At 36.4% G+C, this 13,870-nt stretch overlaps 2 protein-coding genes and 1 non-coding gene across 4 annotated transcripts; 2 read left to right on the top strand and 1 right to left on the bottom strand.

The window, feature by feature from the left end:
* Positions 1 to 1,418: 1,418 nt before the first annotated feature.
* On the top strand, positions 1,419 to 5,671 carry LOC145642470 (protein involved in starch initiation 1-like). Of its 2 annotated transcripts, XM_081693664.1 has the most exons (3): positions 1,419 to 1,666; positions 2,505 to 4,756; positions 5,472 to 5,671. In XM_081693664.1, exons 1-3 carry the CDS (start codon positions 1,604 to 1,606, stop codon positions 5,500 to 5,502), a joined length of 2,346 nt encoding a protein of 781 aa, XP_081549790.1. In that variant the 5' UTR covers positions 1,419 to 1,603; the 3' UTR covers positions 5,503 to 5,671. The 2 variants fall into 2 exon arrangements, with proteins under 2 accessions (XP_081549790.1, XP_081549789.1); XM_081693663.1 differs by lacking the exon at positions 5,472 to 5,671 and having other exon boundaries at positions 2,505 to 5,272.
* A 984-nt stretch (positions 5,672 to 6,655) lies between these two features.
* Positions 6,656 to 6,727, top strand: TRNAQ-CUG (transfer RNA glutamine (anticodon CUG)). The gene has a single exon. It is a non-coding gene; the product is annotated as a tRNA-Gln (tRNA).
* Positions 6,728 to 7,131: 404 nt separating this feature from the next.
* Positions 7,132 to 13,479, bottom strand: LOC145556802 (protein KINASE OF THE OUTER CHLOROPLAST MEMBRANE 1-like). The gene is made up of 5 exons (XM_081618450.1): positions 13,084 to 13,479; positions 10,978 to 11,345; positions 10,789 to 10,880; positions 10,160 to 10,633; positions 7,132 to 8,398 (listed from the first exon to the last, which is right to left on the bottom strand). The coding sequence occupies exons 2-5, from the start codon at positions 11,338 to 11,340 to the stop codon at positions 7,468 to 7,470; spliced, it is 1,860 nt and encodes a 619-aa protein (XP_081474576.1). The 5' UTR covers positions 11,341 to 11,345; positions 13,084 to 13,479; the 3' UTR covers positions 7,132 to 7,467.
* Between the last annotated feature and the right edge of the window lie 391 nt (positions 13,480 to 13,870).

Below are 13,870 nucleotides of genomic sequence, written 5' to 3'. Positions count from 1 at the left end.
AATGATTATTCATTCATTCATCTTGCTTTCACTCTCTAAAAGTATACTCCGTACTTACTATTTTTTGGTTCCACACAATGCACGATTTCTATTATTTAAAGGACTTTCTAAAAGTATAATACTGATTTTGACATGTTTGTTACCCTAAATGTCAATTCTTTTTCGATATTTGCTAGAGGTCCACTTCTTAGGATATGGAAATTCATTACTTGTAATAAATTAATTGGTAAAAAATTAAAAATGAATACAGTATTTTATAAGTAAATACTAAATCATCAACGAAGAAGATACTTTAATTTTATTGAAACAAAAACTTCTTTTACATGTAAACACTAATAACGGGGTGTTTAATTATTTCATCTAATGAGACGATGACTTTCAACAATAGTAGAAAGATTTAATGTAATTGCAGTGTAAGTTAATTAATTGTATATTAAGCTCGATCATTTATTAAAAACATAAACGAAGTAGGGAGTACATAATTTCTAGAAGATGGGAACACATCATAGAGAATGAATTCACACACTATAAACTACACACTTTTGAAAACTTTATTTGTTGTTTTAACTCTAGTTAAGTGTTTGCATAAAAAAACTATAGTTAAGAGGTTGCATAAAAAAAACTATAGTTAAGTGGTTAATCCCTTTATTATCTCTCATTATCTCGAATAAACTCTTGATTGATCACCTCGATATCTACTCCGTAATAAAAGCACAAAACCGAACAAATAAGCCCTTGAAATAATTGAATAAACAATCCGTATACAGAGCAAAATCTTTGTCTTGATAAGATACTCGTATTATTTTTCATATATGGAGTATAATAGTAAAATTATCTTTTACGTAGTATTTTTTTGACATGATCGAGCTTGAGCAAACATACTAAGATGTATTATGAAAAGGAGATAAACTAAAATTAGCCGTGGTAGCAAGGATATACGCCCTGTAAACTCGTTCCCTCTCAACTTTGTGAATGCAATACAATCACCATATTCTAACCAAACAAGTTTAGGGAAGTTGGTAAGCTCAATCTTGTGATGAACCTCACAAGATGAATTCCCCCCTACCTACATCACTACATGTGCTTGGGAAGTTGGAAGTAGGGATATTCATTTACCTACCTTCTATTATTAAGTGTTAGACTTGTAAAAATTGACTGATTTAATCCTTGATACGAGTTCGTATTACGAATTAATTTAAAGTAAAAAAATCAAGGAAATAAACTACTACCTCTAATTTTTTTTAGTTAATCCGTATAATTTTGAAGCATTATTTGAGAGATATAAAATATTTTAAAGTTACAACTAAAAAAGAATAGGAGGTAGTAGATTAATTTAATCCGTGATACGAGTTTGCACTCGGCTGTGGCAGCATGAGCTAGAGTGCTAGAAGCCTACATACCGGTAAAAACAAACTGCAAAACTATTTGGCAAAGAAACCCTCCAAAAGCCAAACATAGCTTTCCCAAATGCTTAAAGTTGGCCTTTCCTACATTTCCCTCTCCTTTCTCTTTCTCTCTAAAATCCACTGCCTATAAAGCTGTAAACTCATCGTTTTGATTGATTTAAAGGGGCACTTTGGTGCCCAATTGCTCACTTTCAGCCATGGGATTCTCTTCTACTCTTCTTCCCCATTTTCCAGCTTCTTTTCGCCGCCATTATTTCAAGGTATTTTACTATTTTTGGTCTCATTTAATTTCAGCTGGGTTTTTCATATTTATGATTATATTATATGTTTCTCTTGTAATTTGTTGCATTTCTTGTATTTATTTATTTATTTATTTATTAAAAGTGACCCATGTTGGGTTTTCGTTTAAAGTTCTATTCTTTGATGAATTTGAGACTCTGGGTTAATTCGAATATTTAATTGAGATTCTGGGTTAATAGGAATATTTAATTGAGATTCTGGGGTTTTATGATTGTAATGAATAGTAAATTATGATTGGTTTTTGCTAATTTTGGTATGCTGCTGATAAATTTTGTTGTTAATTGGATTTGAGTTGATTTTAAGTATGGTGATTTCATCGAACAATGGGTAATAGATGTAATTTGACTATATATGGTTGCAACTTACAAGGGTATTTGGTTCTTTGTGATTGAGTGAGGTTAATAATTTTTCGGTTTTCGATTGGGAAAAGACATATCAATGGCCTAGAATCCTAGTGCTGTGATAATTGGAGTTTTTTTCGAGTTTCTTTGAATGTTAAGAGATTTTTGTTGTTGAAAGAGTTATTAAGTGATCTGATATTGAATCTATACCTTGCTAGAGGAGTATGCAATATGCACTAAAGGTTATATATTGATGGTTGTGTATGTATTAAAAATCATTAATTGGGTTACCAATTCTGTTCTTAGTTGGTCACTTTCTATCACAAAACAAAGCAGTCCAAGGCTACAACAATGCATATATACTTCCTATTTGTCCAATTCACTTTCAAATTCTATTCTTTGATATTCACAATATAGTTCAGTGGAGCTCATTCCCAAATTCTTTTTATCTATGCAGTTCTGTCCTCTTAGGGTCCATGAAGGTCACAGGACATTATCTTTTGTAACAACAACAAAGTGCTGTGCTCTTCATGGCACCAATTTAATTGTGGGAGATAGGAAATCCAGCATCAACAGCAACGGGACACCTGAGCCTGCAACGGCTCTCTTGGAGAGGTTGTTTGTACAGACACAGAAACTGGAAGAACACATGAATGGGAATTCTCATTTTTTTCAAGATGTTGAATCAGACCTGAACCTTAAAGATCTGGAGTCTGATCTTGAGGCTGCACTGAAAACCTTAAAGAAGAAGGAGGAAGATCTTCAAGAAGCGGAAAGAATGGTGATGTTGGAGCATGCTGAATTAAATCAAGCAAGAGAGGAGTTAGAGGGCCGAGAGAAGGAAATTGCAGCAGCCTGTTCCAAGCAGGAAGAATTGGAGGATGAGTTAAGGAAGGCTAATCTGAAGTTAATTTCTCAGGCAAGGTATATAGAAGATCTGAAATTAAAGTTGAAGGAAAGAGACCAGGAGGTTACTGCAGCAGAGTCTGCATTGCTGTTGAAACAAGATCAAATTGATAAAATGAGGTGTGAATTGACACAGAAAAATGAAGAAGTTGCCAGGACTGAAGCTCAGCTTATAGCAAAAGCTCAGCTCTTGAATGAAGCCAATGATGTAGTGAAAAGACAAGATATTGAACTTCGGGAACTTCGTAATTCCCTCCAAGGAAAGCAACAAGAGATAGAAGAGTTGTTAAATACAAAACAACTTGAAACAGAGAAGTTAAAAGACGCAGAGACCAAATTGGAGAAGCAGACAATGGAGTGGTTGCTAGCGCAGGAAGACCTAAAAAAACTTGGGGAGGAGGCATCCAAGCACATAGAAGAGAGTCAGGAAACTATCAAAGATTTTCAAAGAGTTAAAAGGCTTCTTGCTAATGTGAGGTCTGAGTTGGTCTCATCCCAAAATTCCCTGGCTACCTCAAGACAGAAAATGAAGGAGCAAGAGCTGGTGCTGGAGAAGCAACTGCTGGAACTTGAAGAGCAAAAGGAAACTATTGTGTCTTACATGAGTAGCCTGAAAAGTGCCCAAGCAGAAATAGAAAGTGAAAGAGCAAAGCTTAGAGTTGCAGAGGCCCAGAATAAGGAATTTGAGCTGGATCTATCATTGAAGAGGGACCTATTGCGTGATCTACAGGGGGGATTAAATAAGGAGAAGTATTCTTTGCAAAAAGCAATCAAGGAAGTGTCTTCTCTCCGAGAGGATCTGAACAAGAAGAACAGTGAATTTGAGAAAACAAATAGTCTCTTGGAGGTTAAGGAAAAAGAATTGGTGGATGCTAAACTAGAAATTCAGCACTTAATATCTGAACAGAAGTCCCTCCAGCTCACATTGCAAGAGAGAGATTTGGAGCTCAGTACTGCTAAGAAGAGATTAGAGGAGGTGAATGCTGAGGTAGCAGAACTAAAAATGCTCTTGAATATGAAGGAAGACCAGCTTATCCTAGCCACTGGCATGCTTAAAGAAAAAGACGATTACACTGAGGCAATGCAGCATGAGCTGGTTAATGCAAGACTGAAGGCTTCTGAAGCTGAAACTGTGGTTGGAAGAATCGTAGATCTCACTAATAAATTGGTAATATCCACAAATGACGACGAAGCAAGAGACTTGGGTGAGTATCCATCTCAATTGTTTGGGAAACCCGTGGAGGATTTTAGGTTGCAGAAGACACAACTAGAGGCTGAACTTGAGTTGACTAAAGAGAACCTTAAGGTAAGGGAGATGGAACTACTGGGTGCACAGAGGGAACTTGCAATCAAGGAGGAGGAGCTGGAAAAGGTCATTCAAAGTTTAGAAGTAAAGGGCAGAGAACTGAAAGAATTGAAAGAGGAAGGGCTTAGAGATGCTGATAGTTTGAAGAAGCTCTCAACCATGGCAAAGGAGAGTGCTGGACAACAGAATGTAGATGACTTTGCAATTGAGAAGCTTCAACTGGAAGCTGCTCAGCTCGAAGTCGAGGCTGCAACTAGTGCTCTGCATAAACTTGCAGAACTTAGCAGAGAGCTACTTAATAAAGCTAGCTTGAGCTTTGATGCTGATCACGATGTAAATGTATTTCCACAAAATGACTCTGGACCTAAATTGCACTTGATTGAAGATAGTGTACCCCTACAACATGGGTTTGACTCCGACTCAGATACAGTTAAAAGTAATGAGTGCATAACAGAGATTAAAACTGAAGTTGCCCGTCTTTCAGCTTTAACAGAAAGGTTAGTCCAAGAAGCTGGTGCGGTCTGTGCTGCAACCTAATTACAGCATTGATTATTTGATTTTGGTGTTATAGTTTCTGTTTGTGTGTAAATATGCATATTTACTATAAAAGTATCAGATTGATTACTTGCTAGAAGTTTGTGGTATGGCAGTGTTGAGTTTTTCTTGTTCATGTATTATATATACTCAACACCTGTGCCAGTTTAAGCTACCTGGTTTTGTTGTAAGTCTGAAATTGATGAGATTAGGCAGTACATAATCTGATAGGAGTTTCAAGGTTTCAGTTTACTGGGGTTTAATGAAAGAGTTCTGACATACTATTGTCTCTGATCTCTGAGCCCTGAATAGGATAGTTTGTAAAAGCAGTATTGTTTCATGTGGCGTCTGGAACCTGCTTTGCATCACGAGGATCTTTTGTAGCCAAGGCCTTGAGCAGTTTTAGTACCCTTTGTTTTTGACATAATCAAATATGAGAATATTTGCTTGTGTACTATGGAATTTGTGTTTTTCACTAATCTTCTGCTAATCTGTCTGTTTGCTGAATACAATTACCTCCAATAACTCGCTCCAAAATATCAGAAAATATGCGAGCACAAACATCAGTGATGAAGTATTTTATGCCATCTATAGTAGTAGACTTATCTGCATGCATTATCTCTAAGGGAACTTTGTCCCCCATGATTGCTGTAGTGAACGCCGTTTGGTTAACTGCAGGCCTGCCTTGATTAGCTGCAAGGGAATTTAAGCAAACCGTTGCTTCGTCTGCTACCTTGTTAACAATGAAGTCTGAAGCCTCTAGAAATTGTTGCTTTCTAACCAAAACCAAAGTGCACCACTAAGTGTGTAAATTAGTCGCGATTTACTTGGTGATATTGGTGAAAATTGTAAAGAGGAATGGTTGTCATTGCTATCTACTTTGCTACAATGCTTTAATAAATTTGAGAGAAGTAGCAGGGATTATAGATGAGAGTAAGTATAACGTCTATGCAAATATGCGCATATGTTTGGGCGCAAATGTATTATATGCTTCTCCTCTATCCTAGCTTTGTTTGGGCTACAGGATGACTTTACGAATGCATGCAGCTTAATGTTGGTGAAAAGTAATTAAGGTTAGCAGATACAAATTAACAACTGAACCATCAGAGTTTCGAAACAATGAATCCTGATATGGTCACCTGATTATGCTGGGCTCGGAGAGTCTTATGTTTTGGTCATGCTAGTCTGCTAGATGCCACGATATGTTGAGCTTCTTGTTGGGTTTTCTTTGCTTCTTAGGTGGTCATCAATGTACTGTATGTGACTGAATTTGATTTGATCTGGTTTTTAGCTACTGCATTTAAGCTCTATTGAAATACTATTAAAGAAGCGTAAAGTTGTTAAAGGATTTGGATAACGAGGCAAACTATGAAGCAAAACTTGGCAACTAAAGCCATAGGATGATACCACTCAAACTGGAGGGCTGAAGTATATAGAAAGCTACCTCTAATAAATCAAAGGGGAACAATGGCATGAAGCAAAAGCAAAACGTCCGGATTAGTTTAGATGAACCTAATTCAACTGTGATAAAATTCATGAAAACGTACAGTACATAGTTTCATTTTCATCTTCCGAAGCAAAGTAGTTCATTTCCAACCTTACAGCTATCTACGGTCATATAATCATTTCTTTTTGGGAAAGACGTATATGTTTCTTATGTTATTTTTTTTCTCATAGTACAAAATGGAATACCGAATTCACATTACTATTTCTTCTCTCATAAGTTCTACGCAAGTGCGGAGTAGTATATTGCTTTGTATGTGATTCCTACTTTCAGATGGAAGCAGAGATAAAATAAACCAACTCAAAACTTGGACATAGAATAAATAAATAACATTAACCCTGATTATAAACAATGAATTGGTCCTATGGTCTAGCGGTTAGGACATTGGACTCTGAATCCAGTAACCCGAGTTCAAATCTCGGTAGGACCTTATTTTTAACCTTTTGACATTTTTTTCCTTTCTACTCTTAACTAGGTTAGACCACTCAACATTATAGTGACACAAAAGATAATAATCAACTTCTGCTTCATTGCAAAGTTTCATTAGTCCTAAGATATTACTTCGGAGTTTGCAGAGGAATGTCTCGACCCACTCCCTTGATGACCATTGATCTTAATCTTCGCGACTTCACCCCAATAACAGACTAAGCATTGTGAAACTGTCATTACACTGCATCAGCTCCCTATGGTCTTGGACAACAGGGTTTATGACACATACAAGCTATTGTGAGTGCTTAGAGTCAATATCCAAACAATGTAACTCAACTCCATACAAAACTCAAGTAAAATAGACATATACATTGATATATATATAAATTGAACAAGGTGAATTAATTTAAATAATATTTACATAAACGGATAACTGAACAGTGTGAATAAAAAAAGGCATATTTACAATTTTAAATAAATAGATAAATTGAACAGGGAGATTAAGATAGATATATTTACAAAGATAAACTGGAAAAGGTGTTTTAATGTGAGAAATATAGACAAGCATATGAACCCCATAACCGAAACTATACAGTTTTTAGAAAGTACTTCTAAGCAGATATGTTCAACTCAGAAAATAGAGAATATAGACAGCTTGGTTGACGGTCTCACACCAGATAGTGTACGTGCCATTTTTACAGGTTAAGTCAACAAATTATCGGAAATTACCATCTGTGAAAATTATTGTGGCCACAGAAGGGGGAAACCAGGCTGAGATTTGCCGGAATTATCAGCAAGCTGATCATCTCTTTCTGCTGTGGCTCCCTGTAATTTCTCTCTTTTCATCTTTGGTTTAGTTATCTTCTTCCCCACGAGAAGCCCCACTTTCATGGCAGTAAACAAACCCAAAGCAACAAGAAGAGGCCTTACAGCCCAGTGGATATCCTCAAGAAGCTGATATTTTTTCACGACTCCCTGACAGGAACTGAAAGAGACCACTTCAACTTCAGCAGGGTCAGCTAGGAATCGATCTTGTTTCTGAACAAAAGGTAATCTTCCTGGGAAGTCCACTATAAGACACCCATTTGGATGAATATGTAAGATCTTCCCAGTATCCCATGCTCCCCTCTTTCGTGGCCACTCAAAACGAGGATTAAATACATTGGCTCTAAGGCGCACAAATTGGCCAACGTGATAAGGCTTCGCCATCTGGAGTTCTGAATGGTTACCCTTCCACAGTGTTTCCAACCCAATAAATGCAACAGATGCAGTTCCATCACGATGGATGGAATGAAGGATTCCAACTGGTGAATGCTGTTTTTGCTCCTCCCTCAGACGCACCCAGTCCCCAGCAGCAAAGCCATGGGTGACACGCTCTAATGTGGATGTCCGGACTCTTAGTGGATCATGGATTCCACGCACCCTCACTAAGACAGAGCCATCCCGATCATCACTGCCTTCTAAGCCCACAACTTTCCCCTCTGGAACAAGCATGTTTTCAGATTTGGAGGAGTTTGGTTCCTTTCTGGACCGCACAATGTCCCCTTCCTGAAGAGTATCCTTAGAAAGAAACCACTCTGTATAGTACTGCTGGTATGGCCTGCCAGGGCTGCCACTATTGGGTTTACTCAGAATAAAAGTTGTCTCATCATTCATAATTGCATCATGTGAGCTGCAAATCAGTTACAGATATAATGAAATGTAAGGATTCAAATTATAGATTTGAAACGAAAGATCTGGCTAAAAAATGGCATATAATCAGAAAAATATAATCATCAAATTCTTCACACTGGTGCATCTTTGATCGTCGTAAGATCTAGCTGCCAAATTATTTCTTTTTTGAATCCACGACCCACCATCCTTTTCTTTTGATGCAGAAACTGCAGAATAACAAGGTCCATTCTCCTTTTCCTTTTCCCTATTTCCCTTCTGACTTCCCCCCGTTCTAGTTGCTTAGCAATTAGCATAATGACTTTCTTTCTTAACGCAGAGAGGTTATTTAATGTGACTGCTACAGAAGAACAGCTCTAAAATGAAGTCAAAATCGTGTTTCTTCAGAAGCTAGTGCAAACCAGAGAGATCCCAAAGAAAGAAAATGAGAAGATTCTAAAAGTAGACATGAGAGATAGGATTAAGGAATGATGAACGTATTTTTGCTTCCTCTTCAACTCTCTAGTTCAAACTTCAAACACGAATTATCAGGACCAGATAATATACAATACAGGCTGAGCCAAGGATTCTAAGGGCCCAGAAAAAGCAACAGTGTGCTTCCAGGATAGACTTCATCTAAAAGGCATAGTTTAAACTCTGTTGCAGGGAAAAAAAAAAAAAAAAAAAAAAACACCCTACCCAAGCTAATTCAGGGAACGCAAATAAAAATCAGTTTTCACTCTACATCACTTTCCTTGTGAGGATATCTGGAGAGGAAAACTTCATCCCATCAAAGAATGGGAAATAAACCACTCTCCTACTTTTCACTTACCCCATCACATTCTCTCTCCCACATATAATTAATCTAAATTACAATTTATTCATAAAGTTATAAAAAAAGATAATTAGGAAATGAAATTAATTTTAATAAATTTAGAGAGAGCGGTGATTTTAAAAAGTGTAAAATACAAAATGGGTCTATAATTATAAATCTCAAAATTTCATAGCCATTGGTACATTTATTTATTTACAAATAAAACTGAAGGAACACATGGCTGGATCTAATTGGTTCTGCTATCTTCATGAGGAAACCCATTTTTCCTCATGTTGTGAGGACTGTTTTTCCTCTTGAGGAAAACCATAAGTGAACATGGATGGGAGGCGGTGAAGAACATATTTCCTCACTAGTATTTATTTTAGCATGATTGGAAATGCTCTTGCTCTAAGAGCTAAAATAACTTCTCATTTAAATGTAGGTTAACCAATTTGATTACAGAAAGCTACCAATAAATGATTCTTCCACAAACAGAAACTCCAAGTTTATGACTCATTCATGGATCTTCCTGGCAAAGCTAAATCACAAACGCAACAGCAATGGCTAAATAAAGAGAATATCATCTAAAAATTAATTCACTAATCTCACTCCGAGGTGTCAAAATGCTTCTAGCACGAGTTAAACAATGAATATAATGTCCATTTCTTAGAACAGAAAAAATCTGTCTAGTTAAAAAGTAAACTTGTATGCTATGAATCTATGATGTGGGCAGCTAAGCTTAGTGTTAAAAATAAGAGTAAGCGGGAGAGTCACTTTAAGATCAATTCCTTAGATTATTATTTCTTAGTGTAAAATAAGAGTGCTTTCCAATTTACTGGTTCCATGCAATATCAGGTAAGAATCAGAGTTTCACATCACATTTACACTAGTGTCAAAAAGAAGCCAGAAGAAAACAGAACCAGGTGAGAAACACATTGATTCTTCTCTTGAAAGGCAAAGTGGACTGACCTTTTTAATGCCTGCATTATGTCAGTCATCAGAGGGCGATTTCGGAAGTCAGATTCAAAGCAGCCAGAAATGACATTTTCAATCTCAGGAGGAAGACCACTTGGTATCTGGGGCTTTTCTTGATTAAGAACAACTGATCGATATATTTGCTGAACTGACCTTCCACACCAAGGTTGATCACCTGTTATCATCTCCAAGATAGTGCACCCATATCCCCATGAGTCACTCTCAAATGATATTGGACCTCTTATCTCTGGCTCCCACTGTTCTGGAGCCATGTAATTTGGGCTTCCTACTGTGAGGGACATATCTGAATTTGACAATGAGAGTCCCATAAGAAGATAGGGAACTCCAAAATCCCCTAATATCGCTTGATCATTCTCATCGAGAAGCAAGTTAGAAGGTTTAAGGTTGAGAACCAGAATTTCTTGAGAGTGTACTTCCATGGTTGCTTGCGCCAAATTTATTCCATACCTATAGACAAAAAAAAAAAAAAAAAATAGACAATGATGTGAAATAGTACAATAAGATCAATGGCAACATACTGTCATATTCTGAATCAAAGCATGAATAGAAAGGCAGAACAGTTGTAGTAACTAAAATTCATCAGCCCTTAGCACCTATTTTACCTCAAGACATCAGGCAATGAAAGTTTCCCTCCTTTAGAACGAGCCATCTTGTCACCAATTGATCCCTCATAGAATTTCATGACAATGCTTATCTGTTGAATTACAACAAGGTTACAAATATGCAACAAGGCTGCATAGTCAATGGAGAAATTGAATTGTTGCTGACATCAGACATTAATTTTTTTTTACCTTCCCATTTATAACTGAAATGCCATGCAGCCAACAAATCCCTTTCATTCCATGACACTTGGGGAGAATATCAGCAAACTTGTCCAAAAAGGTTTTCACACTATCTTCCTTCATTAAGTTCAGCATCTTTATTGCCACTTCATGATACTCATCATAATCTTGAGCTGACCTATGATGGGTTGCCAACCAAATGTCACCAAACAGGCCCCTTCCAATTCTGTGCCTGAGTCTCAAAGACGATGGATCAATCCATGGGCTAGCTTCATTTGGTGTCACTGCAACGGTTCTCATATTATCAGCATCTCCTTCATAGAGCACAAACTCAAAAGGAGTGGATTGCTTTGATATTAGCTGATCAACCATATCTCCTGGAAACAGCAGGTATTAGAAAAAAAAAAGTGACTGCTTTGTATTCTGGTAAAGTTTTGAGTGACACTAATACAGCACATAAGATATATGCATCCTGAAAGCATGAATCAACATGATTTTATAAAAAAGCTCAAGGTGCACTAAGGCGATAGGGGTCCTGCTCCTGCAGCGCCTAGGCTGCTAGGCGTGCCATGGCGCTTCATTGAAGTGAGATATACTAAATTAATAAAAATAAGAATGGTGTAAATAAAGCCATGTGCCTCTTTGAAAGCATCTTGTCCAGGGCACAAGTACTAGACCCTGTGAGCCTAGCACCTCAGTGTACCTAAGGTAAGCCTTTTAAAAGAGTGAAAGTACTCAAGACCTCACAAATTTCTTAGTCTGTGATTAATTAAGAAAGAAAAATAGTTCTAATAATGATTAATTAAGAGGCTATGAAAGTCACCTCAAGAGCATTAGAGCCAAGGGAGCTGGTCCCATAACAGTTTCTAATTGTTAGCAAAATAGTAATGCAGTGTTTTTAGCATGTTTTAATCATACAAGGGAAGTATCAATAGATAAATCACAGTAGCTCAGTATCACAGGAAGTTACAGTAATGCAGCAATACATTATTACGACAACAATTTTGCAAGGTTCATCCAAGATAAAACAAACTCCCAATGAACCAGCATTGAAAACGAGAGATAATAAATCACATGAAGCATTGCCACCAAAGCATTCCTTTAGCCCAAGCAACTGAAAATTAAGATCTTTGAGACTTCCAAGTTCCAACCAAGCTTTACAACATATAAGCTATTGCATAAAAATTTCCACATGTAACAACATGATTGAAGGACAAACCAAAACCAAGCCCTAACTATTAGCTGTCCCTAATAAAATTCCTTGCGACCAAAATAACTCACAGAATTATGTAACAAAACTGAGATTGAGCTTCAAAAAGGCAATGCAACCGTCCATATCCAATTACTAACAGAGAGCAGAGAACAACAAAAGCTGAGCTAAGTATAAAATAGAAACCTTTGTCAAATATAGATTCAGAAAGATGATTTCAGGTATTGGCTAGTTGCATAAAGTAGACCCCAGTATGTCCTAATCTAAGGAAGAAGAATGAGAAAGACCTATGTTACTCAAATTCCTTATTTCAAAACAAATTCCCATGTAGGGATCCTCCATACAACGATATGAGTACGGACACTTAAACACTTCATTTTTAGCCAAAACCATGGAGAATATACACAAAACTGCCAAGTCAGACACTTGGACACGTACCCGTGTAGTCTAAGTACCATGAGAAAGCCTAAAACTTCTTATTCTCTTCTCACTCAACAACAATTTCTGCATGTAATAGTGGCATACAAGAGAAACTGTAAACCAAATTCACAGCAAAAGTATTTCAGCTTTTGCCAACGCCCAACAGTAGGGCTAAGCTGCTAAAGAAAATATGCGATTCACAAATCTATTGTTTATGCGTCAATAAGATATACACAGATACACTATCTTGTTTTCATTCGATCAATTTTACATCATATTAATCACAGAGAAAAACAAGAATGAAAATGGGGTTATAATGATCAATAAACCAATTCAACAAAATTGAGTCAAATAACAAGGAAAATAATCACAACCCACATCATAATAAAGCAAAAATTGACAAACCCAGATGCCATAACATGAAAATTCATCAAAATAACAAAATCCCAGATAACTGAAAGCTGAAATTAGGAAGAAAAACTCACCAAATTTGACAAAAGAGACGGCAAATAATTAGGGAAATTGAAAGGGGGCAAATAAATTTGCTAGAAATCAATGATTGGATAAAATCAAAAAGAAGGAAAATTTGAGAAGGAAGATGATAGTTGTGCTTCCATAGGGTTGAAAACAGTTAAACAGAAAGGTAAAACGTTAAGTACAAGTTATAAAAAGGGTGGAGTGAGAAAGTTTGAGACTTTTGCTGAGTTAATGAAGGATGTTGAAATTGGGAAATCCTAAAATTCATGGAATTCCGTAGACAAGGGAGAAATATTATGAGATTTAAGAGTTAAAAAATTGGCAAATTTGGGAAATCAGGTGGTTGTTTGTGGCTTTGGGTGGCATACTGCTAACATGCCACTGCGACAACTCACTCTTTGTAATTGCTCTTAACGGTTTTTTCAAATGGATTTATCAAATTACTTGTATTTCATCCGGTATGGATATGATTGAGTTTAATTGATTAATCTCAAGAAATCAAATATGTATAGTACTCCGTATATCATTTACTCTTTACGATTATTTTTAACACCGTTAGTTTTATTACTCAATATGTATAGAATATTAGTTATTCTAAAAAAAAAAATGATAGTAAGCGGCAATATTGATCTTGAGTTCAAACTAGGTTAAATTGAATAAATTAATTCGGATGATGAGTAGTTTAATTCAAGTTGGTCTAAAATTGGGCTTAAGCCATATTGACTCATACTCGAATCACTTTTGCCACTAGGTTCAATTTGAGTATGACGCATTGACGGTATGAGTTAGATTTTT

This window comes from Chenopodium album, chromosome 8 (assembly GCF_948465745.1).
Source record: "Chenopodium album chromosome 8, dcCheAlbu1.1, whole genome shotgun sequence".
In the NCBI taxonomy this organism is placed as follows: domain Eukaryota; kingdom Viridiplantae; phylum Streptophyta; class Magnoliopsida; order Caryophyllales; family Amaranthaceae; genus Chenopodium; species Chenopodium album.
This window is presented reverse-complemented; position numbering and strand designations above follow the sequence as displayed.

What these genes read in the sequence shown, in the direction of transcription:
- LOC145642470 (XM_081693663.1), top strand. Translation starts at nt 1,604, where the DNA reads ATGGGATTCTCTTCTACTCTTCTTCCCCATTTTCCAGCTTCTTTTCGC. An exon ending in TTCGCCGCCATTATTTCAAG is followed by an intron (nt 1,667 to 2,504) that starts GTATTTTACTAT and finishes TTATCTATGCAG; the next exon opens with TTCTGTCCTCTTAGGGTCCA.
- LOC145556802 (XM_081618450.1), bottom strand. Translation starts at nt 11,340, where the DNA reads ATGGTTGATCAGCTAATATCAAAGCAATCCACTCCTTTTGAGTTTGTG. An exon ending in TCATTGCCTGATGTCTTGAG is followed by an intron (nt 10,634 to 10,788) that starts GTAAAATAGGTG and finishes TTTTGTCTATAG; the next exon opens with GTATGGAATAAATTTGGCGC. An exon ending in ATAATGCAGGCATTAAAAAG is followed by an intron (nt 8,399 to 10,159) that starts GTCAGTCCACTT and finishes ACTGATTTGCAG; the next exon opens with CTCACATGATGCAATTATGA.